Source organism: Halichoeres trimaculatus, unplaced genomic scaffold, assembly GCF_033239565.1.
Source record: "Halichoeres trimaculatus isolate MK-OKI-2021-1 unplaced genomic scaffold, fHalTri1.1 fHalTri1_scaffold_7, whole genome shotgun sequence".
In the NCBI taxonomy this organism is placed as follows: domain Eukaryota; kingdom Metazoa; phylum Chordata; class Actinopteri; order Labriformes; family Labridae; genus Halichoeres; species Halichoeres trimaculatus.
Genome location: NW_027437185.1, coordinates 32,223,726 through 32,251,299, shown reverse-complemented (window position 1 = coordinate 32,251,299; position 27,574 = coordinate 32,223,726). Strand labels below are relative to the sequence as shown.

The 27,574-nt window shown below is 41.2% G+C and overlaps 1 protein-coding gene across 3 annotated transcripts in view; it reads left to right on the top strand.

The window, feature by feature from the left end:
* sec24b (SEC24 homolog B, COPII coat complex component) overlaps positions 1 to 22,295 on the top strand; it is a 32,550-nt gene extending 10,255 nt beyond the window's left edge. The window contains exons 7-24 of one of the 3 annotated variants that reach the window (XM_074674460.1): positions 250 to 434; positions 612 to 714; positions 1,802 to 1,928; positions 2,019 to 2,128; positions 2,241 to 2,353; positions 2,443 to 2,561; positions 4,573 to 4,628; positions 4,716 to 4,922; positions 5,474 to 5,597; positions 7,625 to 7,783; positions 7,878 to 8,051; positions 8,424 to 8,534; positions 10,225 to 10,400; positions 10,847 to 10,984; positions 11,111 to 11,215; positions 13,249 to 13,341; positions 13,959 to 14,062; positions 21,371 to 22,295. In XM_074674460.1, the coding sequence (XP_074530561.1) occupies positions 250 to 434; positions 612 to 714; positions 1,802 to 1,928; positions 2,019 to 2,128; positions 2,241 to 2,353; positions 2,443 to 2,561; positions 4,573 to 4,628; positions 4,716 to 4,922; positions 5,474 to 5,597; positions 7,625 to 7,783; positions 7,878 to 8,051; positions 8,424 to 8,534; positions 10,225 to 10,400; positions 10,847 to 10,984; positions 11,111 to 11,215; positions 13,249 to 13,341; positions 13,959 to 14,062; positions 21,371 to 21,485 (2,319 nt within the window). In that variant the 3' untranslated portion in view covers positions 21,486 to 22,295. The remainder of the gene's footprint in view (positions 1 to 249; positions 435 to 611; positions 715 to 1,801; positions 1,929 to 2,018; positions 2,129 to 2,240; positions 2,354 to 2,442; positions 2,562 to 4,572; positions 4,629 to 4,715; positions 4,923 to 5,473; positions 5,598 to 7,624; positions 7,784 to 7,877; positions 8,052 to 8,423; positions 8,535 to 10,224; positions 10,401 to 10,846; positions 10,985 to 11,110; positions 11,216 to 13,248; positions 13,342 to 13,958; positions 14,063 to 21,370) is intronic. The other 2 variants (XM_074674461.1, XM_074674459.1) reach the window with 2 other exon arrangements.
* The last annotated feature ends 5,279 nt before the right edge of the window (positions 22,296 to 27,574 follow it).

Sequence of the window (27,574 nt, the reverse complement as noted above, 5' to 3'; positions counted from 1 at the left end):
CAGCATTTTTCTGGATTTGTCTTATGATGTGACTCATCTCAAGTCTAATAAGATAACTTTTACTAGAAATAAGACGAACACATTTGTAGGTTTCAGTTTTTGCAGCATGGAAGTGAAACACTTCATTAAGCACCAATCGATTAAGTCTCCAACCTGTCAGGCAGCAGCTGATCTCTCTTCTCTTTATTGCTGTATTTGTCCTGATTTATCAGAATATTAAAAACTAATGTCTCTCTTCTTCCTCTCCAGCCGTTTCCAAGCATGTCCCAGCTCTCAGCAGCTCTGGGGGGACTGAGCGGGGTACCAGAGCTGGAGGTTGAAGCCCTGAGGCCGGTTAACCTGCTGCAGGAGAGAAACCTGCTGCCGCCCAGACCCCTAGAAGCCCCTGAACCAAACCTCAGCCCAGACCTGAAGAAAGTCAACTGTAGTCCACAGTAAGTGGAGTGAAGACGACACATCATTAATCTGTTTAACTCCTTACTATCATCAAGATATTTAGATATCTCAGTTGGACGGATCTTTGTTAATGCTTATATTTCAAGTTTCTAAAATTTTAGAGATCTTTTTCCTCACACAGTTTGGGTTTTTGACTCCTTTTCTCCTCTAATCAGAACCTTCAGGTGCACCCTGACCAGCATCCCACAGACCCAGGCTTTACTCAACAAGGCCCGGCTCCCTCTGGGCCTCCTCTTACACCCGTTCAGAGATCTGCAGGTACGATCTGATGCCTCTGACACAAACCATCTTTAACTTTTTTAAAAAATGTCAGAAGTTAGCACTTTCTTTGTGATTGTTTAAGAAGGCACATCATACGTTTGAAGACTTGAAGATACCACAAACATCTTGGCTGATGTATTCAAAGCTGATACTTCTGGGTACCTCCGCACCCTGCAGGCCTCCAGACGGCTAGCCAATCAAAATGATGGTGGTTTGTGGAGCAGAGAGCCTTAAAGAGACAGCAGCTCGAATAAGGGTTTTCTAAAACACTAGAGTAAAGAATAATGGAGATTTTCCTTGAGGCGTAAATCATTTAAAGCTCCTGCAGGCGCACCAAGAGGAATAACATAAAACCATAAAGCCTAAAGAAGCGCATTACCCTCTCTGTAAAGACTTTATCATCACATTTTGGTCGGCTCACAGCAGAACAAACCAGATAAGAATGAATTATCAGTCTTAAAAGCAGCAGCTGTGAGAACAGGGCTGTAAGAGAAGAGAAAAGTGCTGATGGAGGATGTATTTATAGAAGTGTTAGCTGATAGACAACAGAGATGCACCATACCACGACAGAGACGGGGAAGAAGACGGGAACAGCTAAAGGAGTCACAGCAGTGTTTCACGAGAGGGTTTGATAAATAAAGGAACTGTTAAACAGAGACTGAAAAGTGAAGACACAATCAAGACTTTTTACTTCAGTTTTTTTGGAATTAAAAAAAAATCTTTTGTGTCAGAGAAAATTATAAAATCCTTGCACAAGTGTTTGGAAAGTTTCAGAGAAGAAATAATGCACAGAAGAGAGATTCTCATAAGCAGGACACAGGAGAGACAGACAGAAAAGTGGGTGGAACAAAGACTGTAGTTTCTTTGATTTCTTTGACCACGCTTTCTGAGAGACGCAAACAAAGCTCTTCAGTCTTCAGCCGAGCATGAATAGAAGAATCTTTGAAAAGGTCACGACTGAAAAAACTGAGGCAAGGGAGTCAAACTCAGCCTGAGTCCAGCCCACAAGATCATTCACTGCTTTCCTTTATTTACTTATTTCACTGAGTTTCTCTTCCTCTCTTATCTTTTCCTCCCCCTGCAGCAGCTACCAGTGATTACGTCAAACACGATTGTTCGCTGTCGCTCTTGTCGCACCTACATCAACCCATTTGTCACTTTCCTGGACCAGCGAAGGTGGAAGTGCAACCTCTGCTACCGGGTCAACGATGGTAGGAGTTTAATCCAGACTCAGCAAAGGATCTTTTTTTATTCTGTTTAGTTTTTAGACGTCACACTTGTTTTCTTTCTTTCTCTTTCAGTCCCAGATGAGTTTATGTATAACCCAGTTACCAGGTCGTACGGAGAGCCTCATAAAAGACCAGAGGTCCAAAACGCCACCGTGGAGTTCATCGCCTCCTCAGACTACATGGTACAAGTCCTCTTGGCTGAATGTTTGTCCACTAGAGGGCAGCATTGTCTTAATGCTGCAGCACTCAGAGATGTTAGTGTGACATTATCTCTGATTTCTCCTGTGTGCGCAGTTACGCCCCCCACAGCCAGCTGCCTACCTGTTTGTTCTGGACGTGTCTCACAATGCTGTGGAAGGAGGTTACCTGAAGTATTTCTGTGAGTCCCTGCTGGAAAACCTGGATAAGTGAGTGTTTGATATCAGAGGAACATAAATTAACATGTCAATGGGATTTTAACAGAAACCGGTCTTAACAATGAGTGTTTCTGCTTCAGGTTGCCCGGAGATTCCCGCACCAGGGTCGGCTTTCTGACCTTTGACAACACGATCCACTTCTACAATCTGCAGGAGGGACTGTCGCAGCCGCAGATGCTCGTGGTGTCAGACATAGATGGTGAGACTGAGCACATGGTTTTGGGTTTCAGTTGCAACAAAGGAAAACTGTGTGAAAGATATCAGAGTCAATTTATCGTGCCAAAAAAACTAAGGGATTATTACTTTAGGTTTTAGAATGAAGAGACCAAAATTGATCTGATATAGCTATCAAAACCCTTTAATAGGTAGAGATTGGGGCTGATGAAAGAGTTAGATGGTTGATCTTAAACCTTTAATCAGAGTCTGAAAGTCTTTATTGTTGTAAGGTGGATAGGGATGCACAGATCTGATCTTAGTATCAGGTTTTAGTCTGATACGGACTCAAGAATTGAGATTGGATATGGGTGACACATAAATGATCCCTGGGGAAAATGTATTCAAGTCAGTGTGTTTTTATGCTAAAATATGTTGAAGGAAGTTAAACTACAGCAGCTTGGAGGTTTGGAGGTTTTTCACACTTGTTTCACCAAAAACTTTAGCAACAACTTGCTTTAAGTCCTCACTTATTCACTGCTGATACAGATAAACTGTAATTCACCACACAACTTTACATTAATAATCCCTTAAAAAAGATTGTACCCTCAGTTTGAATATACTTCAATTTCATGTTGGTTCACAGAGTCAGAATAAGAATCAGAACAGCCTTTATTTGCCATATATCTCAAGAATACAAGGAATTTGACCACACTCTCAGTACAAGTATTGTAAATAAACACTAAATATTACAAAAATAGAAAAAAAGAGCTTAAGTAGTAAAAAAAATAAATAAATAAAAATTAAATAAAATCTAATGATAATAATAGTAATAATAATAACAAGAATAATGAAATAAAATAATAATAATAAAAATAATAATAATAATAATAATAATAATAATAATAATAACCTGAAAAGCCTGAGGTTAGCAAAACACAACTTTCAGTCTCATCCTTATGTTGAGGAACAGAGAGTTTAGTTAACACTGGTATCAGATTGGATCAGGACCTGATCGGACCAGGTTTTGGTATTGGGACTCTAAAAGCTGAATTGGTTTATCTCCAGTTGTTGGGATACAGTGATTTTAATACTGATACTCCACTGATGAATTCATGAACACAGAAACAGAGAAACATGAACCACAGGACGTTCAGAAAAACCACTGAGACATTTGGTACGAAATAAAAACCAGCGGCTCCTAAAACAGTCGTAAGAATCAGAATCAGAGTACTTTATGGATCCCAGGGGGGGAGTTTCATTTCAGTTACATCCCTTTTAAGACATATAAAAAAACAAACATGGGGAAACACAGAAATGGGATGAACCTAGGAGCTGCCAGCTACCCAGCGCCCCTTTGCAATAGATATGAAAAAACAACATTGGAAGAAGAGCGGGGGAAAAAAAGGTCAATCCCAGACTATTCCCAACAGGGGGCGTAGTTTGAGATCGAGAAAAAAAACAGTTAAGACAACAAATATGTAATACAAAGTGTCTGAATATGAATATAAAAGTGTTTTTAGTGCAGCAAAGTATGTAGTGGATGTCAGACGAGCTGTGGTAAACATCTCAATAGTTTAAATCTTGTGTTTTTAGTGAATCACTGTTTCATATTTTTGCAGGTGACTCATGTTTCTTGAGAAATGTATGTCTGTGACTCCTCACCTGACCTCAGGTGGCTAAATGAAGCAGGGGATCAGGCTTTAAATCAATGCTCTGATAATGATTTCTGTTCTTAACAGTAGGTGGCAGCATTGTTTCAAACACTTCTGGCCTACCTGTTAAAAAAAGACTCAGCAGAAAATCTTTTTTTATTGCTTCTTAGAAGAGACAAACTAGTTGAGGAGGATTCAATAATGTAAAATGAGAAGAACGCCAACAAATATTTTCATGTGGTATCAATCCTGCAAAGATTTCTTAATCTTAATGATCTCTTTAATTCACATCTTGGAGAAATAAACCCCTTTTAATCACTCTGTAATGCTGCTTTCTGGTGAGAGTAATGAAAATGTGGATAAATCTTCCTGTTTTGACTTAGGCATGTGTTTCTTTTCCAGACGTCTTCATCCCGTCTCATGACAGTCTCATGGTTAATCTAAAAGAAAGCAAAGAGGTACACCTGATATTCTTCTCTCTTCACGCCATCTTTACTCTTTGATCCTCAAACCCAGTCGCTCTGAATTTATCCATCTTCTTCCAGCTTGTGAAGGATCTGTTAACGTCGCTGCCCGCCATGTTCAGCCAGAGCAGAGAGACCCACAGCGCCCTCGGCCCGGCTTTACAAGCTGCGTTCAAGCTCATGTCTCCCACGGGGGGTCGCGTGTCCGTGTTTCAGACGCAGCTGCCGACGCTGGGGGCTGGAGCGCTGCAGTCGAGGGAAGACCCCAACCAGCGCTCGAGTAGTAAGGTGGGAAGGAGACTGATAGTTTCAGATAGTTGTTGTGTAGTCCCCTGTGATTTATGACGCCTAAACCAAACCACATGACTGATGACATAAAGCCAACAAATGACTCTTCCACACACCCAGCCACTGGATTTTACTCATTCTTTTGGCATCTCTCACTCTGTCTGTTTTGTATTTAAACCCCTCAGCATTTAAAGCTGTGTTTTTGTCATTCCAGGGCTGTGATTTATGGATCATGATCTTTTGTGGTCTATTTTTGAGCTAAGTAAACCAGCAGGGGTGTCCAAAATATTCAAAATAAAGCAAAACTAGAACAGATGTGTTTCATCTCAGGGAACATGCTCTTTTGTTTTGTCGCCTCTAAGATTTTGGAGGATTTGGGTCTAGAATTAAAAGAAAATATAACTTTTGACACACTTGAACAGCAGCCTCAGCATACCATACATGATTCTGTTGGCAGTTCAGTTAAAGCAAATGCAGTGAGAGTATCTGATAACTCAGGAAGCTTTGGGGAGAGTGATATTAATGGAACATGTCTGATGGTATTTTTACAGGGAGTTCAGCACCTCGGCCCGGCCACAGACTTCTATAAGAAACTTGCTCTGGACTGCTCAGGTCAACAGATCGGGGTGGATCTTTTCCTGCTCAGCTCGCAGTACGCTGACCTCGCCTCAGTATGTGAGTAACAACAAACATCCAAACCTCAATCCTCTTCTCTCAGTCAGGCCTTGGGTAGATCGTGCTGTAAGGAGGATCTGCTTTAATTGGACTGTAGTGCCATCTTTTGGCCCAGAGTATCACAATGTCATGAAGATGTGACTTTCAACAAGGTTTTGGAAACGAATAGAGATCAGATAAAACAAACTTTCTTTGGTCAAGACAACTTTTTAGTGGATATAATGGGATGACGTAAGGTATTTATCAGTTATGTAGCACTGTTGTTTGAAACATGACAACAAGCAAACTTTGTAAGTTTGCACCGTAACTTAGTAGCCGGCTATATGTAGCGCTACTGGCAGCCTGGTGCTACGACGTAGCCGTAGGCTAATGTGACAACAAGTAAACTGTCAGTTTGTACAGCAGTTTAGTACTGGCAGCCTGGTGCTCTAATGCTGCGGCCACACCGGACGCAAACTCGGGAATTTAAGCGTGCGTCACACCTGTAACACGCGAGTCTGGATGCTGGACTAGATTTGACAAGCTGAGGGGCTGAGGCGCGTCACTGTGCAGGCGGAGTAGAGAGCCCACTCATTTAAAGACGGAAAGCCCAAAAGAGCATCTGAAAAAGAATGAGCTGTGGTTTCAAAAGCATGACAGGAGAGTGTGTGAAAGCCTTGGAGATCACAATCCATGTCTGCTGCCTCTCCCTGGTAATCCACCTCCACTGGCCCTGCCTGGCTGTTCCCTGCGATCTCATCCTCGATACAGAACTTACCTTCAAAATTTGTCTCCTCAGTGACTTTCACCCAAGCCTGCTCCTTTTTTTCTGGTTCTTTAGAGTACACACGTCGTATCATATAGCTCTGGATAATGACACACCACACAGATTATTTTCTCCTCCATCTTCCAGCGGAGTTGGAGTCGGAGCAGGTGGCGGTTCCCCTCCAACGTCATCAAATCAGTGACGTCGGGGGGCAATGTCATCGCTGATTGGCGGCCGCGGCACAGCCTCACACAAATTTGCGTCGAAAGTTCAATATTTTCAACCCGAGCATTTAGGCGTCTGACGCCCAAACGTGCAAACGCCCCAAACACGCGGTGTGGCTGTTGGTTAGCTATGCAGAGCTAATGTAACCTCACTCTTCATTTTATTGATAGAGTGCAAAAACTGAAATCTTATCAAGTGTTTTGTCTTATTTTAAGTAAAAATTGTCTAATTATACTCAATATAAGCCACATTCAACTGATCAGTCCAGAAAAGTGTCTTATTCAAGTTATTTAAATACAGAAATGAGGTCTTAATTGCTTGTAACAAGTAAAAAAAAATCTGCCAATGGAACAAGAAAAAGTTACTTGTATTAAGACATTATTCTAGTTTCAAGCAATTTTCCAGCACATTTTTCTTGTTCCATTGGCAGATTTTTTTACTGTTACAAGCAATTAAGACCTCATTTTTGTCTTTAAATAACTTGAATAAGACATTTTTCTGAACTGGTCAGGTGAATGTGACCCCTGTTAAGTCTAAAAAGATATTTTCTACTGAAAATAAGACAAAAACACCTGATAAGATTTCCGTTTTTTGCAGTGTATATTCTCAAGTTTGAACAGACCACTGCAGAATAACTGCTGCATGTGGGTTGGAATGAACATTATCAAAATCAGTTAAGCCCTTTTAGCCTTTAGCTCGGGCTGTATCACTCTCCAGTTCAGCTTTCTTCTGCTCTCCTGTCCCTTTTCTGTCTGACAGTTTGGCTCCAGTGTCCACCATCACTACAAAATTAATCACAGAAATTGAAAAATACAGATCTCTCTTCTCTCTACTAAACTTCGTCAGTCGGCGTGGTGTTGTCATGGAGACTTTGACGTGCTGTTGATGAGTGCTGTCCTGCTCAGCCCTCAACCCACACTGCCGCTGATCATCTAAAGTGTTGATTACGATTAGGCATATATCTTGAAGGCAGACTTTTTTAAGATCACTGAAAAGCTCCTCACAGCCCCTTTAAGTTACAAACTTATATGTTTCTCTTCTCTTTCTTGTTTCTCAGCGTGTATCTCCAAGTATTCAGCAGGCAGCATCTTCTACTACCCCTCCTTCCACTTCATCCACAATCCAGCTCAGTTAGAGAAGTTCCAGAAAGATCTGGAGCGATACCTCACCAGGAAGATCGGCTTCGAGGCAGTCATGAGGATACGATGCACTAAAGGTAACTGAGTCGCTGAAGTCAGACACACAAAGACGCTTTGTGTTCACAGTTTTTCTTCTGCTCCTACCTGGCCTCACTCTCTGCTCGCCCTCAGGTTTATCCATCCACACGTTTCACGGTAACTTCTTCGTGCGATCTACTGACCTGCTGTCCCTGGCTAATGTGAACCCCGACTCTGCCTTCGCTGTCCAGATGTCGATCGAAGACTCTCTGGCAGACTCGTCTCTGGCCTGCTTCCAGGCCGCGCTGCTGTACACCTCCAGTAAAGGTACATAAACAAACACACACACGTTTATACCATTGTGACAAACATCAACGGGCTTGTTTTCATCACTTTTCCTGAAAAGTGTCTACTCTTCTCTCAATTTCTTTGCATAAGTTAAAGCTTTTTGCTGCACAATAGTGTGACTGTTTTAAAACAGGTTTTAAAGGCCCAGACGTGTCAGCAGATCAGAGAGTCTTGAGGCTTGTTTTGCATGCCTGCCGTCATGCCTGGGAACTGAATTTGTTTCCTTGAAATCCCCTCAATTTGTTTAACAACTCCTCTGATATTTGTGTGTTTTTAACCCTTCAAATTGTCAGTTTTAACTTTTTCATTTAATGCTTTTACGTAAAGCCTTTTCTCTGTTTACTCCTGTAGGAAAAAGGAGAATTCGAGTCCACACTCTCTGTCTGCCGGTCGTCAACCAGCTGAGCGACGTTTATGCCGGAGCGGATGTTCAGGCCATCACTTGTTTGCTCGCTAACATGGGTGAGTTAGTAAACTGTAGCGTAAATCCTCTGCTCACTGACCCTGCATTTATATTTATACATGAGATTTGTTGCTTTTATCATCTTTTCAATGTTTTTTCTGAAGCTACTCCTCAAAAAAATCCTAAATTACATCAGTTCCTTTGATTGCATTTGATTTGCATGTTTTTGTTTTGCACGGGCGGCTTCCTCCCACAGTCCAATCACAGTCTCCCACAGGCTCATCAGATTGATTGGTGATTCTAAATTTCCTGTAGGTCAGAGTGTGAGAATGAATAGTCGCCTATCTCTACATGTTCGCCCTCTGATAGGCTAGCAACATCAGGATTTGCCTGTGTGCAACAGCAGCTGGGGCAGACTTTAGGCCCTTTGTGACCCTGAATGGGTAAAGCAGTAGAGATAATAGATGGATGGTATGAAAAACCTACTTTTTTAGTGTTTTTGCTCATTTACTTGGATATCTGGAGTATTACAAAAGATATAAAATGAGCCAACCCACTCTGTTTGTTCCGGAAAACAGAAGTCCTGATGGTCAGTCACACCTTCAGGGCTTCTGTTTTGGAAAATCTGCCATTTTTTTCTAAAAAGAGGAGGAGAGGGTAGAGCAGAGCTGGTTTGAAAACCTCCAGTTGTGCTTGATTTATATTTCATTCAGACTCCAGGAACTGTATTACATGGTTGAGACAGTGTTTAAAGAAGGGGTAATGTGCTTTTTTCAGTTTTTATTCTGTCCCTCTGATGCTCCCGTAGTATCTTTGCAAATCACCAAACACCCCCTTCCTGCTCGTCAGCCTGTTTCCTCTGCACTCAGACGGGGACATATTTTACCTGACCAAAAACACAAATAAACGGACTCCCACCGAAAAAATCTGACATCAGTCTGCATTCACACTTTATTCAAAGTGAACGGCAAGTCGTCCTCGCTCTCATAATCACTCATCTTTACGGTGTTATTGCATAATTCATCCTGGCATACTACCTGAGTTTGTTTATATCTGGCACGCCGCGCACGCGGACTGATACACTAAGCGGTGAGCGCCTCGTAGCCAGCTGTGGCTCTGCAGCAGAGGTAGCGCCGTTTAACGACACAATGAGAACTAGAGCCTTATTTAGCGGTGTTTTTGTGTGAAAGTTACGCGCTGAAAGTTCTCTAAATAAAGCGTAAATGCAGACCAATATCAGATTTTTTCGGTGGGAGTCCGTTTGTGTTTTTGGTCAAGTAAAATATGGCCCCGTCTGAGTGCAGAGGAAACCGGCAGAGGAGCAGGGAGGGGGTGTTTGGTGCGTACGCTCTGGGCTTCTGCTGCACAAAAACACTGCTGTAGGGGTAATTTCTGCCCTAAACTTTGTGATAGGACCCAACTTGTTCCATCCCAGAGTATCACTTTAAGGCTCCCCGCTCCCCAAACCCCCTTCCCTCTGATTGGCCAGCCCTCAGGAGGCTTGTCGTGTCATGACATGACCTTGTCAGTTCAGCATGTATTGTGAAGATCTCATGCTTTTTTTTAAGAAAATCCTGGATGTTTCATATGAACATCCAGCATTGTTACAACCAGATTTAAAAAGTGAAGAAGCAGAATACCCCCTCTTTAAAGAGTCATGTTTAAAAAAAAGTTACATTTTCATCGATTTTTAGATCGTTTTAACCTGTATGTTGTGGAACTCTAACCTTTTCCACCGTCATATTTCAGCCATTGACCGGTCGATAACATCCAGCCTGTCAGACGCTCGTGACGCCCTCGTGAACGCTGTGGTGGATTTAGTCAACGCCTACAAGAGCAATGTATCAAACCTGCTGCAGTCCGGCCTCGTTGTCCCCGCTAACCTGCGCCTCTTCCCCGTCTTCATCCTCGCTCTGCTTAAACAGGTGTGGCACAGGAAACACTCACAGGCACACATTCCACATTAACACCCAATAATCCACACCTCCAGACTAACTACTTTATATCCACACGTCTCTCACACTCCCTTTATTTTCAATGACTGTATTCATACACACAGGGCTTTTTCCATTCATTCATGCAGGGTGTGTCCACTTCCAAACACGTGTGTACATACGCTAAGAAAAATGATACCTGGAATATTTAAAACTCGCTGATTGTTGTTTCACTTTCTTAATGCTCCTTAATACCAGAATGAGATTTGAACTCCACTTTCCCTACAGCTGTCTGCCATGGAGCTTCTCAGTGATGGGCGTCCTGGCAGCTCTGTAGTTTAAATTTACATTATATCAGTGTGGAGTTACAGGTTTAAAATGGAAAAACTAAAATCAATAAAGAGAGGATGACTGGTCTGTTTTGTTCGTCCTTCCAGAAAGCGTTAAGAACCGGTACCAGCACACGTCTGGACGAGCGCGTCTTCGCCATGTGTGAGTTTAAGACGCAGCCGCTGCAGCAGCTGATGAGGATGGTTCATCCTGACCTGTACCGACTGGACAACATGTCTGACCAGGTATCACTCAGAGGACGAGTCAGGGCAGACATTTTTAACTCTTACTCAGATGTGGGAGTGAAGCACTGGCTGAACTTGCCTTGAACTGTTTCCTGACCTCTCTCTTTGAACCATGTTGAATCATAGGGCGCGCTTCATCTGAATGACACTGTGGTTCCTCAGCCTCCCCTGCTCCACCTGTCTGCTGAGAGAGTGAGCAGAGACGGAGCGTACCTGATGGACTGTGGATACGTAAGCTTTTTCCGATTTTATTGTTCACTCTCTCAGAACATCATTAGCTGCAAAGTTAAAGTTTTCCTCTCCTCAAATGCATGTTTAGTTTCTTTCTCTCTGTCTTTTTATCTTTGCTTCTTAAGACCCAGCATCCACATATGTGCACATTACATTTCTGGCTCTTAGACCCATGATACTTAATTTTCTTAAACCTCGATCTATTAGCCACATTTAGGGACACTGCCCACATAATATTTTGGTGATATCACAACATTACACCCATTTCAGTGAAAAAACAACATATTTAAGTTCAGTGAAACTAATAAGAAACAACTAATAGAGAACTCATTACAAAAATAATCAAACTTCCCATACAAAGACTAAGTTTAGTTTTTATACTTAGAAGGTCTTACTTATCCTAAATAGCAAGCTGAATTAAACCAGACAAAAGCTCAGGTCTTAAAAGGTTAAAGCAGGTGAGGTGTTATCGAAACTTAAAACATTACCTGAGAAGGAACTTCTTTGAAACTTTTATCAATTGTCAACTAGTCACTTGATTTGTAAGTCTGCAAGGAATAAAATGAAATATGTTTTTATTGTTTTTTTTTCTTCATGCAGTTCTTCACATTCAAGTCCGAGAAAATCCAACAAGCAACTGCTTCATTGTTGCAAACACTGAAATCTATGCATTTTTGTGTCTTGTCTTTAGTAAAGACTTAAAAAATGTCTTAATTGAAGATGTCAGAAGACAAATATGAATCCTGAAATTTCTTTTAAAGCAGGGGTGCCCAAATTCTTTTCAGTGAAGGGCCAAAAACAACTCAAGGTGGAGGGCCGTGGGCCAAAACTGAACATTCATGTTGCAGTGCATGATATCAAATACGCCTTAAGCAAAATTGTGCATAAAAAATACTTATACAAGTGATTTGAAAATGAAAACATTTTTCTTTACTGTATTTCACAGCATTAAGTTACTGAACGTCCATATGTCACAAATACTAAGCATATGTCTTCAAAGACATTTAGGGTAATTTAACCTGAACAACATGGGGCAGAACATGCTGCTATGAAACCAAAATAGTGCATTTTCCGTCCTTTTAAGATAAGGAATAGGAATAAAACTGGACACCAGCTATAATTTTTTTTCTCTATAAATGACTGCTGTATTCAAATTAATTTACGAAGATTATACTCTTTTAAAACAGCAACTTTCTGCTTAAATATTAGACAAACTACAGAGGAATCAATTTTTGTAAAAAAAAAGTACTCATGTTCGCAGCTTTTTTAAACTTTCTCTTGTCGGAGTACCACTGTCTCTGACTTACTCCCAATGTAACACAGTGTTAATTTGTGGCCAAGAGAGGAAGTGCAACAACGAATAGATAATGGATGAGAAATTCAAGCTGCAGGCAGTGGAAAAATAACAATGATAAATTTAACAAAAATTCAAATATGAGTCGTTGGCCGAAAAAAAATGCTGGCAGGCCAACTTTGGCCAGCGGGCCCCAAATTGAACAGCCCTGTTTTAAAGAGTTAGAAAGTCTGCAGGTAGGGTAGAAAGAAAGAAGAAAAATGTTCATCTTTATTTTTTGTGTCAGAGCATTCTTCTTTTTTTCAATTAACTTTTCAATTAAACAATTTTTTTTCTGACCCCATTTGTCATTTTTGTTGCTTAATGTCTTGAAATCAGACATTTTTATGGACTTTTCATATGGAGGCTTTACTTGCTTGCTGTGGATTTTATTTTAACTGTTCTAAAGAAGAAGATCTCAAAATCAGAATCAGTAATTTGTGTTTTCTGCTTGGTACAAACTCAACTTAGCTGTCACTCTATTATGAACATGTAGAAGTCTGAAAATCTGCACGTTTAGTCCTACAGTTGAAAACCTCCTCTTTAAAATCAGTCATGTAGCTAGTCGAAAGCCAGTGGAGAGATGTAAGAATCAGAGTAATGTGGTTTCAGCTTTTGTTGTTTGTTAGTTGTCACAAAGTTTGGACGCAGTACTTTCCAGAATCTCTGACTTCATGTTTCTGTGTTTCTGTCTGTGCAGGTGTTTTATCTGTGGATCGGGAAATGCTGCAACGAGATGTTCATCCGAGATGTTCTGGGCTGCCCCAGCTACTCCTCCATCCCTCCCAACATGGTCAGTAAGAGAAACTCTGAACTGAACCAGCTTTCATTTCAAGTACAGAGTGCAAAGTTTAAGGAAAGTAGATGAAAACCAGTGTAAAAAAAGTTGTATCCTTATCCAACTCAGAGAGAAATATCAGAAACTAGTGTGACTGTAGAGATGGTTGTTTTTCCACTGTTGTGTAAAACACCACCCATGAATGATGCAATGCAGCGTTGTAGATATTTCCCCTGAAATGAGTCACAGTTTCAATAAAGGAACAGTTTTTTCTCTGTACATTAAAAAAACAACTCATGCAGCAGAAAACATTTCGCTGGTGTGGCTTCTCTGCTTTTCTAACAGCCCGTGCTCTTACCCAGAAAGCTCTGTCGTGACCATAGAGTAGGCGCAATGGCGACACCCAGAACAAACAGCGGCCGTCAGCACAATTTGTCTCTGCTGCTTATTGTATTTTTTTCTAGAAAGGGGTCGATGCAACCCAGAGCCACCTCCAAACCCGACTCCCCAAACCACACAGGCATATTTCTGCCGGCCACATTGTGTAGGCGAGATGTGGATCTGCATTATCTGAAACACACGGCCCTGAAAACAATGTTGTTGATGTTTCTCTTCCTCTCCATGAATCCCAGAGTCACATTCCTGAGCTGGAGACCACGCTGTCGGAGAGAGTGCGAGCGCTCCTCGACTGGCTGCAGGATAACAGAGCGTTCAGCTCCATGGTTCACGTCGTCAAGTAAGCACCGCCGCACATCTGGAAACACATCTGACTTTAACTCACACTCTGTATCCAACGTGACGGCAGACATCCTCTGAAATCCACATGTGTCGGGCTGTCTCTCTTTGTTCATTTATCTAAACATCTTAAAGATGGATACACGTTTTGATGCTGACCTGATATCAACTTAAAAAACACTAGTTTCACTTCCTCTGTGTGACTGATTTTCAGCACATTTTCACTCAAGTCTGACATCTTCAAATATTCAACTAACCTTAAAGTCTGTGTTCAGTGTAAAAGGCCAAGACAAGAAAGCATAAAACACGTCTTCCAGGTTTATTTTTATTCCTCTTTCCAGCTCTAAAGAAGCCGCACAATACCCGTTTTGTTCTCCTCTCAGCCCAAAAGGACTGTCAAAACAAGCGCTGTGTCAAGTGATGCTGCCCAGACACCAAAATACGCTTCTAAAAACACAAGATATGTATTTTTCATACAGTAAAAAGCACAAATCGTAGCCTTACACTCTGTCTGGAGGATGTTTTAAGCCAAATGATAGCGCTGTGAAAGGAGACAATGTATTTGAAAATGAACTGATGGTTAAAGTAAAATTTAGGGTCAAAATGATCAAACATACTCTTGTTTTAGTCACTTGCTAATGAGGACGGGAGGGACTGAGGGAAGTGTCCTCCTTCCCCTCTGGCTTTTTACTCCTTATTTTTATAATTAAAACATTTTATCAAAGTGAATTAATACAAACAATGAAGCGATAGTCCAAAAAAAGAGAAGCATACTGGGACACAGAAAATACATTACTGTCAAAGTTTTATTTTGAGGGAGCTTCAAAAGAGAGAGGAAGTTTAAAACTAGAGATGCAGATTTCCATTTTTGGAAATGTTAACGATCCATTTTTGATAATTATTAACACAATTTGACTTTGAAACAGTAGTACATGAGTTAATCACCCAAAATCACATTTTTCACAGAAACACAACAGATAAAACTGACTGTAAAAATAATCTCCAGGACATGACGTCTCATAGAGTGAGGTACAAACTGCTGAATGCAACTTGCTAAGTCTCACTTTGTCTCTCAGTGTCCAATTCCCTGCTCACGTGTCCTTATTGAAAAAATAAGTATGTCTATGTGGTGAAGGTGTCAGTCAGGAGCACAACCAGGTCATAAGAAGTGCAGCAGAAAACACACTCAGGCTCTGATGGTGCTGACCATAGACTGTATCAAACATGGAGATAGTCTTCGCGACGTCACCTGTCTGTTCCTTAATACCCTGAAATGAAGCCGATCTAGGGAAGTAGCCACATTTGATGTGACGCCGGCTTTGAACTTCCTCTTGAACGGCTACAGGGCACCCTGAACTGAGCTGTGTCTCTGATTGGACAATCAAACAATCCTAATAACTTCCAAATCGCTGACTGAAATCAGTCACCGTACAGTGTGTGCTGTTAACAAAATCAGCGTTTCAGACACAAGCCATTTTTTGAACCAGGCTGTAAATATGCTTTTTATTGCCATAAAATACCTTATTTTTGACTGTTTGTGTACGTGACTTCCAGTTTTTCTGCAGCCAGCCTCAAGCAGATTCTCGATGAACCACATTTTTAAGCACTTCCACAGAGGCTTCATTTTTCTAAACTGAATGTTGCCCCTTGGTGCTGACCTGTAGACATACCAATGCTCCAGAACATCACCTTTCTGAAACCTTTTTAGTCACATCTGGGGAAATTTACTGTGAAAGTTCTCAAATTGTATGTGCTAGTTTATACCGGTGGCTGTTGTGTTGTGGCCCCTACAGAGAATTTCCTTGATTCAAACTGAAACATGCTTTAACTCTTTCAGGCTCAAATTAAGTGTTAGTAACAGAAAAAAAATCAGATATTTGTGGAAAAATATCATATGGGGTAGTTATATACAACTCTGACTTTTTTGAGAGAGACCTTCACATGCAGTGCATTCTGGGATGTTGCAACATTATAATGAAGCTACCCCTAGGGAAAAACTCAGAGGAGATAAAATCTACTAATTGGCGTGTACTGTATCTCTATATATATTCAGGATTCATCTTTTGCAGTTTTGGTTTTAAATAAATGGAGGTTGAAGTGAAACTTATATGAAATTGATGCCTTGAAAATCTGTTTCAGTGAAACCAAGGAGGCAGCCATGTCGGAAGTGACACAGCTCTGCCACTTGGTGTGGTAGTGGGAAACTGTTTGTTGCTAATGCACAACTAAGTTTTGCAGTGGTACTTCTGAGAAAAAAGGCTCATTAAATGAGGATGTGGAGTAATTAGGTAACTAGCAATTAGCTGTTGCAAATCTGCAATGTCTGCCTTGAGAGGGTTAAATACAAAACACCTCCCTGATAGCTTCATGTAATATAGGACCACATTTGTTCGCCGTGATAGAAAACTGAGAGCTGAGCATTCAAGTAAGTTCTTAACAATAAATTAATCAATCTTGATTATTTGTGAACATCTGTTGTCTGAACTGTTACCTGCATAAAGACCTCCCTGCCATTCAGACGTTTCTTAGCAGCTCTGTCTAGTTCTCCCCTATACCGACCTGGCAGTTGTACTCAGCCGACAGTATCATGGATCGTTCTGGTGTATAGACAGATTAGCTGTGGCAAAACCTTTAAATAAAGCTGTTTTTTTTTCTTATTTCAAGAAAAAAAAGTTTTGTTAGACTAAATGTCAGACATTTATCCCATCAAGTCCAAAAAATCTTTTTTTTTTTTCGATAGTGAAACAAAGCCTGATGTGCTTGAAATGAGTAAAAAAAAAGAATTTACTTTAGGTCTTATTTTAAGGACATTTTTCCCCAAGAAAATCAAGCTAATTTTTGTCATTTTAAGTATTTATATTTCTCTATATATAGGCATATTTATGAGGGAAAAGACTTTAGGAAAACTTTCTTCTTTTGGGTCTTTTGTAGTGAACCGACTTCCTGAGACACTACCTCCCTTCACCTGTCACCTGTTTTCTTTAGCTGAGAAGTCTTTGTAGTCAAACCAGCTCTCTGCAGGTTTTTATGATTATTATTATACCTCTGTTTTCTTTAAATGCAGTAATTTGACCTAAAGAGCTCAAATCCTCAGTAAACAGAGTAATCTACTGATGAAATGAATGATTCATAGCATCTCTGCCTATTTGCCCCCCTCGAGTTAAGCGCTCAGAAAAGAGGCGTTATTTCAGGTTTCATGTGAGGTGGAATCTGATGTTGACAGAAAAGTATTTCCAGTGTAAACACAAACTGTAGTAAGCGGTGAGCTCACTGATTGACAGCTGTGGTGGAGGCTTCCACAGGGAGCTCATTGTTTCTGCTTCCTGTCTTTCCTCCTCTGAGGAGCTGCATTGTTACTCAACCACGTTTACATCAGAGCGTCTGTCAGACGGACTGAGTGGATGTTAGACATCACGCTGAAGGAGGAGGAGGAACACTGGAGCTGATTCTCTGAAACTACTGAACAAAAACACATCCAGTGACACATTAGGAGAGTGAATGAGAGAAATCAAATGAGATTGTTTAAAATCTTTGACAGTCTGTTGGAAGGTGTTAAAACTGAGTTCATGAAACTATTTGTTTTTCTGACCAAAACAAGAAGAGAAGATGAAGAGTTGTGGTTGACCAACATGGTGTCGGTCAACCACAACTCTTCAAAATTGTATGTTTGTTGTTACCCACACATCAAAGATGCTTTTGCGGAAACATCAATCTGAGCAGCCATCGACAGTAATCGTCCATCATTGTCTCAAAGTGCCGTATGATCAATACCCCCGGGAACAGATGCTAGCTTTGAAGTATTTCTGGTTCAGCCAGTGGTTAGCTTTGTTTCTGTTTGCACGGCATCTCTTTTTTAAATCCCTCAAGTAGCTCCCCCATTCATCTGTTTCCAGTCTCAGTTGAATGTCTGACTTCAGCTGCATGAGCCTGAAAGAAAGACTGTTTTTCTTTCTTCTCTTGTCTTTTAATTAATTTTTGATTTAGGGGTAAAGTTTGCTGTAATAATACCAATTCAATTTTGATTCTTAAGGTAGCGATTTGATTCGATATCGATTCGATATTGATTTAAATGCTTTGATTATTGATTTTCATGCCCCATGTGAACATACGTGGACTTCTTCACCTCGTGTTTTTGTTCAATAAAACAACCCAAACGCCAGACTTTAAAGCAGAAGGATCTGGCTTTATGCTGCTGTTGCTGCTTTGGATGACATTTTTTTGTTGGTTTGTTTTGTTTTTTTTGTTTGGTCTCTCGTGGCCCTGGTCCATACAACGTGAATAACACACACAGTCCCCCTCACTTGCCAGGAGATTAATCAATTTGCTAAATCGATATTGAATTGGGAGAGGAAATATTCAGATACATCGATTCATCAATATTTTTACCCACCCCTAATTTGAGGTTGGATGGATTATTCCTTGCCCCCCCTTTTGAGAAATCAAACCCCTGATTGGCTTCTTCCACACAAGGCCAACCAGATTCATCAAGTCCAAATGTTTTATCTGGAACAGACTGTGAGCTTCACTTTAGATGCAGAGTTTAAAAGAATAATGCAGATTACTTCAGGTAAAACTAGAATCAGAAATACTTTAATTAATCCTGGGGTGAAATCCGGTCATCACAGTTTCCCTCATACACAGTGGATTAAGAACATTAGAGGTAAAATATCTGAAAAATTAAAAAAAAAAAAAGGACTGCTCTCCTTGACACCTTGAGGGCAACACAATCTACTGACTGCATTAAAAAGGGCCTATGACCTTTTTTTTTAGCAAAGCTTTTAGCCACCTTTATGCTTTTTAAGTTTGTCGGACACATCAAGGTGTTTTTTAAATTTTAAATTTTTTAATTTTCTGTTTTTATGAAGCTGTAGCACTATGAGAAAATCTGATAAAAAGGACTTTATAAATAAAATGTATTATTATTTATTATTATAAGTACTGCCGGGTGTGGTGGCGCATGCCTATAATCCAAGCTACAGGGAAGCTGAGGCTGGCGGATGGTTTGAGCTCAGGAGCTCTAAGCTGTAGTGGACAATGTCGATCAGGTGTCCACACTAAGTTCGGTATTGATATGCTGATCCTTGAGGAGCCCCGACCACCAGGTCGCCTAAGGAGGAGTGCACTGGCCCACGTCAGAAAGCCATGTCCCCGTAAGGCATACTGTACTGCATTACAAAAACTCTAGTCGACTCCTGGCTAGTCCTGTTAGCTCCTCCATGTTAATTACAGGATTCGTACAGGTCCTTGAAATCCTTGAAAATGCTTATTTTTTCATGTTGTGTTTTCAAGGTTTGAAAAGTACTTGATTTTCTATTCGAGTGCTTGAGAATGCTTGAATTTATAATCGTATGTAACTATTCAGCCTCCTAATTCAACAGATCGATCAAATAGAGAGAAATAAAATAAAATTGTGGCGGGAAAAAACGTTCCATCTGTTGGGCTCGCGGGTGTAACATAACTGGTCTGTTAATATGTGCGTTCTGACGTCTCCCTCATGAGGATTGTTCCTTAAACAGCATGCCGGGAGGCATGACCGTTGATTGGAGAAAGACAAATACAAATTTTGGATTAAACGTAGCGCAAATCCCCGTGCAGCATACTGCAGTGTATGTAAAAAGGAGATTGCAGTGGAAGCTATGGGCGAGTCGGCACTCGCCAGCCCCATGAAAGCTACCCTGTTAGCCCTACACGTTAATTAGCCAATTAGCCTGCTACCTGTTGAAGCTAACCAACTTTTTATGCTACATGCGAGGCATGAGTGATGAAGGAAGTGTCCCATTTAACTTAAAGGTAGTGTTGCCCGCGGGTGTTTGTCGGGGCAGGTTATAAAATAACTGCGGTCGGGCGGTGACAAGTTTTGTCTACAAATACCGGGTCGTGCCTGGTCTGAGCATACGGCCGCGGCGGAGTGGGAGGCTCGCCCTGTACATACGAAGGAACGAAACTGCGTTTCTCATTGAGACCCGGCACAGACGAACAACGGTCATGTGATAACCTGCCCCGAGCATCAAACCATAAAGGTTAGATGGCTCGTTCGTGCTAAAGCCGCGCTACCGGCTTGGTTTATTATAAGCGTCTGAGATGTGGCTATCTAACTCATTGTTTGAGAATAATAAAAACCATAGAATTCGATACAAAAAGTAGGGCTGGGTTAAAAAAAATCGATTCTCAAAATTAAAAACGATCCTCATTTTCAAAATTTGACATAGATTCATAAAGTCCAAGGATTAAATCAAATTTGTTCAGATTAATTCTGAGGGTCTGAACTGGAGATATGACTTCACTGTTTGTCTTCAGACTGATCCACTGAGCTGTCAGCTGCTTCATTAACATACACGGTGTTGGGAAGGGTGCGTTTAATTTGTTCTCCCAGTCTGCCCTGTTTGTGGACAATCTACTTTGGAGGGATGTTGTTTTCACAAAGGAGGGAGCTGCATTAAAAAATTTGTTGTAATATAATAAATTTAATATAAATCCTCATAATGCTCCTTATACTCTTAGTTTCAAAGATAATGATACCAGTTTTGTCAGCAAGTGATGAGAATCAGTTCTTTGAGAAGTAGTAAAAAGACAAGAATCAGGAAAAAAAATGCTGTTTTTTTTGTAAATGCGAGTCCTCTCTGTGAAGTTGTGAACAAATGTGCTGTTAAACACAAAACAATGAAATTGCCATTTTGTTTGCGCATCGATTTCTTAACATTATGAAATTAACAACTGCTCACAGTACTTGAAAAGTTTGAAAATTGACCTTGAAGTTCCTTGAAAAGTACTTGATTTGACCATGAAAAATCTGTATGAACCCTGTAATTATTAGCAGAGATCTCATGTTGTTTATAGTAAGAGAAGAGGCACAGCTTATATCTCCTTTCCGAAAGCCTCTGTCATCTTCCACCAGCTCTCTTCTCTCTGCTCCCCTAGCATCAAAAACAGCGGCGACACTGCGAGTTACAGGTTAAAAGTTTGCGATTCCAACGTGAAAAACTGTCTACAACTACTCAAAGAAACCACCAGAGAAAAATATAAAAAGTTGAATTAACAAAAATAGAGAGAAATGATGGAAAGAAGAAATGTTGAAAAGAAGAAAGGTGTGGAGATGTCTGCCCTGTTGAATGCATTGTTTTTATCTGCACTGTTTTTCCTGCATATATGCCTCATGATACTTGAGTAGTTGGAGGAATCCACTCTGATTACAACCAGAAACCAGAACATTTCCTGTGCCAAACATCAAAACGGTGGACTTGAACATAAATTTATATCACAGACCATTTGCTAACTCTTTGCTTCTTGTTTTTCCTTTCTTCTCCTGCAGGGATGACGCTTCAGCTAAGGCCACTTTCTTTCAGCACATGGTGGAGGATCGATCCGAGTCTGCTTCTTCTTACAGCGACTTCCTGCAGCACATCCAGCAGCAAATCTCCAAGTAGGCTCCCATCGCTCAGACACAAACTTTGAGTCTTCAAACCGGAGCGAGAGGACGATTTCTGTCTCGTAGAGTCAAAACTAGCGTTAGCTTATGAATTGATCCTTTCGGTTTGAAGGGTTTCCTCCTTGTGGAGACGGATCATCGCTCGATCAGGATTAAAGCGTCAGAACAGAATAATGAAGGAAATAATAAAGAATTGTAGAAATAAAAGAAGAATGAAGGATATTTCCACTTTGAAACAAGTATAAACGCTCCTCAGCCTCTTGTTACATCACCGCTCCAGGAGACGGGGAAAGTCGAGCCAAGAAGATGCCACTTCACCACCTTTTAGTTTGTTTCTTTGGTGAGCCTCACATGTAGCCAGTGCTGTCCTTTTTATGATTATTCTTACTTTGTAATTTATTCCTCTCCCTCTGCTCCTGCTGATCTTATTTGAAGACTTTTTGAAGACACTGGAGGACAGAAACAAGCATTCCTTCCGTTGTTTTTTGGGCATGTGCTTTGAAGTACGAGTCGCATGTCACTTTGTTTGTTTGCTGCTAGTCTGAGGGGAAACGAGAAACCACCAGTCTGTGTATCGGGATCATCTTTTCGACGGTGTCTGGATGTTGAAACTCCCTCTTTTCTCTCGCCTCATGTCTGCTCCTGATTCGTCGCTCCCAAACTGTCAGAAATCTTGTCTTTTGTTTTATTTTTTCCAGACGCTAACTGAAGTTGCTATCTACTTTGTAACTACTGAAAAAGAATCTTTTATGTGCGATAATTTATGATCCAGCTTATTAAATAAAAAACAAAAACAGACGCTGTTCGTTTCATGTGACGGCTTCGTCTCCGAGTTCTCACAGCTTCTGTTCACAAACAAACTTTGGGTTCCTCTCGCTCTTTCATCCCTGAACAGGAGCTGATGTAATGTCCTTCACCCTCTGAGCTCAGAGGTCATGTGACTGTTTCAAAACAATGACTAAACGCTCGTATGTTCCCGCATGTTCACATCATCTCACGCTCCCAGCATCTTAGAGCATAATGGATCTTATAACTGTTCAGCACCAAGCAAGATTATAAAATTCTTAGATTCAAACACATAAGATGTATTTAACCTTGTTTTAAAACTTTTTTAGCCTTCTTTTATCTTTGAGTGTAAGCGACAATTTTACATTGAGCACAAGAGAGACTGAGACTGAGACTTTGAAAAGGTCTGTGAAACAAAAAGAGATAAAAAACAGTATTCAAGCCCATGATTCTCAATGTGAGATTATTCTAATTTCAAGATGAGCCAACTTTCATCAAATACCACTGAGTCTATTTTTTCATGACTCAGTGGTATTTTTCATGTTCTTAGGCTTCATTTGCTAAAATTAAGAACACAAAAATAATTTCTTCTTGTTTCAACACTTTGAAACACTTATCAAAGCCCAATTCCCTCTGGATTTTACAGTTGTATTTCAAGATTTATGGTCCAGTACAAGGGTTTGCAACCTGTGGCTCTTTGACTCTTTTGCAGTGGCTCCTTGTAGATTTAAAAATGATATTTAAAAAAAGAATTTTTATTTTTCTTATGGAGGGTTTTGATAATTAAAGACATCTACAATAAACAAAATCATGACTTAGCATATTGTTTAACTAGGTATGCATTACATAATGCAATAAATTCTGCCACTGCTCTACTCCACCTCCTACAACATCAACAGCCCACCAACTTTCCATGCACCTGTGGCTAACCTCAAGTTTTAGACCCCTGGTAAGAAAAATAAATCTACAGAAAGACAAATTTGGAAGAAAATCAAGGATTTCAATTCTGTGTGGATGGATTCATTTGATAGCTAATGCGCCTACTTAATATATGTACATGGTATGTGGCAAGACAAAGCATGGCAAATAAGAAATGATGAGTAGGGCAATTTTATAGGTATATTTTACCACACTGAAGTATTCTTTTAACATTTAAATTTTTGAAAATTGTTGAAATTCAATATTTTTGAACTTTATTTTTTTTTGCAAATTTGACTTTTTTTTATACTTTTTTTTGATATTTCATAGACATTTGAAATTTGGGGTAAAAACAATTTTTTCAAACACTTTTACAATTTTTGGAGTTTCATTATTTTTTAACTTTTGCAATTTAAAAAGAAATCAAAGATTTTTTTAAAAATTAAAATTTACATTTTTCAACTTTTGCAATTTATTTTTTAATTTTCTAAATTTTGAAGATTTAGCAAATAAATAAAAATAAAAAACTAATATTTTTTCAAGTTTTCTAAAATTCTAAATTCTTTGAAACTTTTTGCCATTTTTTGAAATTTAAATATTTTTCCAAATTTGTTTGAAATAAAAAAATAAGATATGTAAAAAAAAATTAAGTTAAAAATAAACCCACTGGTTTAGATAATTATTTAATAGATTTTAATTATGCACAGAAGTTTATACACTTGATGGTCTTTGTTGAGAAGATAAAATAGATTTTTGTGGCTCTGGAATGACTTTAATTCAGGTGAGCTGAGGCAAAATGTCTCTGATGAAAACAAAGGTTACAGACCCCTGGTCTAGTAAAATTATTTTGCTACAATTACAGATATTTTGATTAGTATTAGAACATTTTTTAATTCTAGTGTTTTTATCTTTATTTTAGGCTTCTGTTTTCTTTTTAATTTGCACTTGTATGTAACACTGATGTGTGCGACTGATTTCACACCACCATGACGATTCACTCAGCTCTCCTCCTCGTTGAAGCGTGGGTAATAACTGAGTCTGAAAATATGCTTTTTGTTGTTGGGAAACTCTTTATCTGATGCAATGTAATGGATATAATTTGAGGTCTTTCCCATGCATATCCATACTCTGACAATTTTAACAGCAGGAAGTCATTTGGAAATACTCCTTCTCCAGCTTCACAGACCTGCAGCCTGTTTATGAGAATGTTTTGAGCGGAGTGGAGCTCCTTAAGAAGGAGCTGTGAAATACTCTGCAGCTAATCGCCTGTAGTAAACACACAAACAAGCAGAGAACTGCTCTCTGCTCCATTTGCAAACATATCTGGCTGCCATGTGTTCCTTCGGCTGATGTTCTCATGGAAAACTGCACCTCAAATATTTCACCCGGTCACGTTCTCTCCGCCTGTTCCTCAGAGGAGCACAAAAACATGCAAACCTCTCAAATACAAGTCAATATGTTTGGGAAGAAAAACTGGAAAGTATCAGAAAGCTCAGATTTCATCCACAAGTTCAACTTTCTCGACTCTTTATGATGCCAGATGTTTGTCATTTTCACACACTGTCCCACACGTGCACGGACCATAACAAATCCAGCTCTCTGTCCTCCTCTCTTTCGCTCTTTTCACCCAGCAAACAACAAGTGGGTGCTGTTCTCTCCTCATCTATATTTAAACTCCTCTGTTGACTGGTCCAACCCTTAACACACCCTCTTCCCGTACCCCTCACCCACCTCAGCCAGAGCTCAGTTCCAAGTTTCCTTCTCACTACAGACCCTCTTTGATAAATCCACGATGATGGAGTCACAGTCTCCTAATCGGACTGTACGTTTCCCTCTGATTCCTGTAAGAGAAACTACAAGAATCTAACAGAAGTGGGGCTAAAGAGCAGAGTTGATTGGTTTCTTATGGATATTTAAGATAAGATAAGATAAGATAATCCTTTATTGATCCCCAGAGGGGAAATTCAAGTATTGCAGCAGTACAGGGCAGGTAAAAAAGGTAGCAGCATGCATTGGGAGAAAAATAAAGTAAAATAAAATTACACATAGTATGTTTTTGGACAAAGGAAGGATGACATGAAGAAGCAAAAACAAATTGAGAGCAGTGTACACAGTATATATTAAATATTAAATTTTAAAGTGCAGAGCAGTGTAGTGTATTATTGCCATAGACATCGATTAGTGGAGGTCAGTGCAGTGATGTACTGTGGCCTCCGCTGCTGTTCAATAGTCTGATGGCGGTGGGCACAAAGGAGCGCCTGAAGCGCTCAGTTCTGCTTCTGGGTGGGATGATGCGCTGGCTGAACGAGCTGCCCATGTCCCACAGCTCGTTGTGGAGGGGGTGAGAGGAGTTGTCTATGATAGCCCTTATTTTGTCCATAATCCTCCTCTCTGCCACGGTCTCCAGAGTGTCCAATTGAAGGCCCACAACAGAGTGGGCCTTCTTTACCAGTTTGTTAAGCCTGTTGACCTCACCAGCCTTGATGCCACCCCACCAGCACACCACCGCAAAGAAGAGTGCGCTGGCCACCACAGACTGGTAGAAGGTCTTCAGGAGCCTGCTGCAGATGCCAAACGACCTGAGTCTCCTCAGGAGAAACAGCCTGCTCTGTCCCTTCCTGAAGAGGGCATCTGTGTTGTGGGACCAGTCCAGTTTATTGTTAATGTGGACCCCAAGGTATTGATATGAGTCCACCCTCTCCACTTCCTCCCCCTGGATGGTGACGGGGACAGGGGACTTTCTGCTCCTCCGATAGTCCACAACCACCTCCTTGGTTTTGCTGATATTGAGCTTCAGGCTGTTTCTGTCACACCATGTGACGAAGCTCTCAATCAGCCCTCTGTACTCCCCCTCGTCATCATCAGTAATGCATCCAACAATGGAGGAGTCATCAGAAAACTTCTGGAGGTGACAGGAACCAGAGTGGAACCGGAAATCGGAGGTGAAGAGGGTAAAGAGGAAGGGTGCCAGAACAGTTCCTTGAGGTACTCCTGTGCTGCTTGTAACCACCTCAGAGATGCAGCCGTCCACCCTGACATACTGCGGCCGGTTTGTGAGGTAGTTCAGGATCCAGGTTGTGGTGTCTGGGTGCAGTTGCATCCCCAGCAGCTTCTCCCCCAGGAGGCAGGGACTGATGGTGTTGAAGGCACTGGAGAAGTCAAAGAACATGACTCTCACAGTGCCCCCAGGCCTCTCCAGATGGGACAGGGCCCTGTGGGTGAGAAAGATGATAGCATCTTCCACGCCGATGTGCTGCTGGTATGCAAACTGCAGGGGGTCCGAGAAAGCAGTGAGCAGAGTCCTCAGATGCTGAAGAACCAGTCTCTCAAAGGTCTTCATGACATGCGACGTCAGTGCCACAGGTCTGTAGTCATTGAGAGCGCTGGGTCGTCCTTTCTTAGGTATCGGGACGATGCAGGAGGTCTTCCACAGGTTGGGGACCTTCATCAACCTCAGGGAGAGGTTGAAGAGGTGCTGAAAGATTCCAGCAAGCTGTCCGGCGCACGCCCTGAGGACCCCGGGGCTGATGTTGTCCGGCCCACTGGCTTTGTTGGTGCGGAGTTTGGAGAGCTCCCTCTGTACCTGGCTGGACGTGAGTGTGAGGCAGGGAGAGAGGGAGGGGGAAGGTTTCTGGGTGAGTTCAGTGTCCAAGATGAGTGGTTGGGGGGGTGGGGGTGAACTGTCTGTTGGAGTCGCTTGCCAGCTGAGGGAGGAGGGTGAAGATGAGTCCATGGTGGGGGGAGGAGCAGAGTCCCCAGCCGAGGTGTGAGTGGGGGCTGGGGTGTAGTGTGGAGACCCAGATCCATTCTCTGAGCTCACAGAGGTGGGGGTTGTGTCAAACCTATTAAAGAATAGATTCAGCTCAGAAGCGAACTCTGGGTCTCCTTCGATTCTGGATGCAGGTTTGTTGAAGCCTGTCATCCGTTTCATGCCACTCCACAGCTCTCTGGAGTTCTCCTGTCCCATCTTGGCTTCTATCTTCTCTCTGTAGATGTTCTTGGCCTCTCTCAGTTTCCGTTTGAGCTCTTTCTGAACAGCCCTCAGTCCTTCCCAGTCCTTGGCCATGAAAAACCGCTTCTTTCTGTTAAGGAGTCCTTTAATGTCCTTATTGATCCATGGTTTGTTGTTGGAGAAGCAGCGGATCTTTTTGGTCTGGACAATGTTGTCCTCACAGAAGCGGATGTAGTCTGTGATACAGTGAGAGAGGCCTTCAATGTCCTCGCCATAGTCCTCTTTAAAAAGGTCCCAGTCAGTGACATTGAAGCACTCCTGCAGCGCCTCCTCTGTGTCCTTAGACCAAACCTTCACAGTCTTGACGGTGGCTGCCTGCTGTTCCACCAGCGGCCTGTAGGTGGTGTCAAGGTGAATCAGGTTGTGGTCTG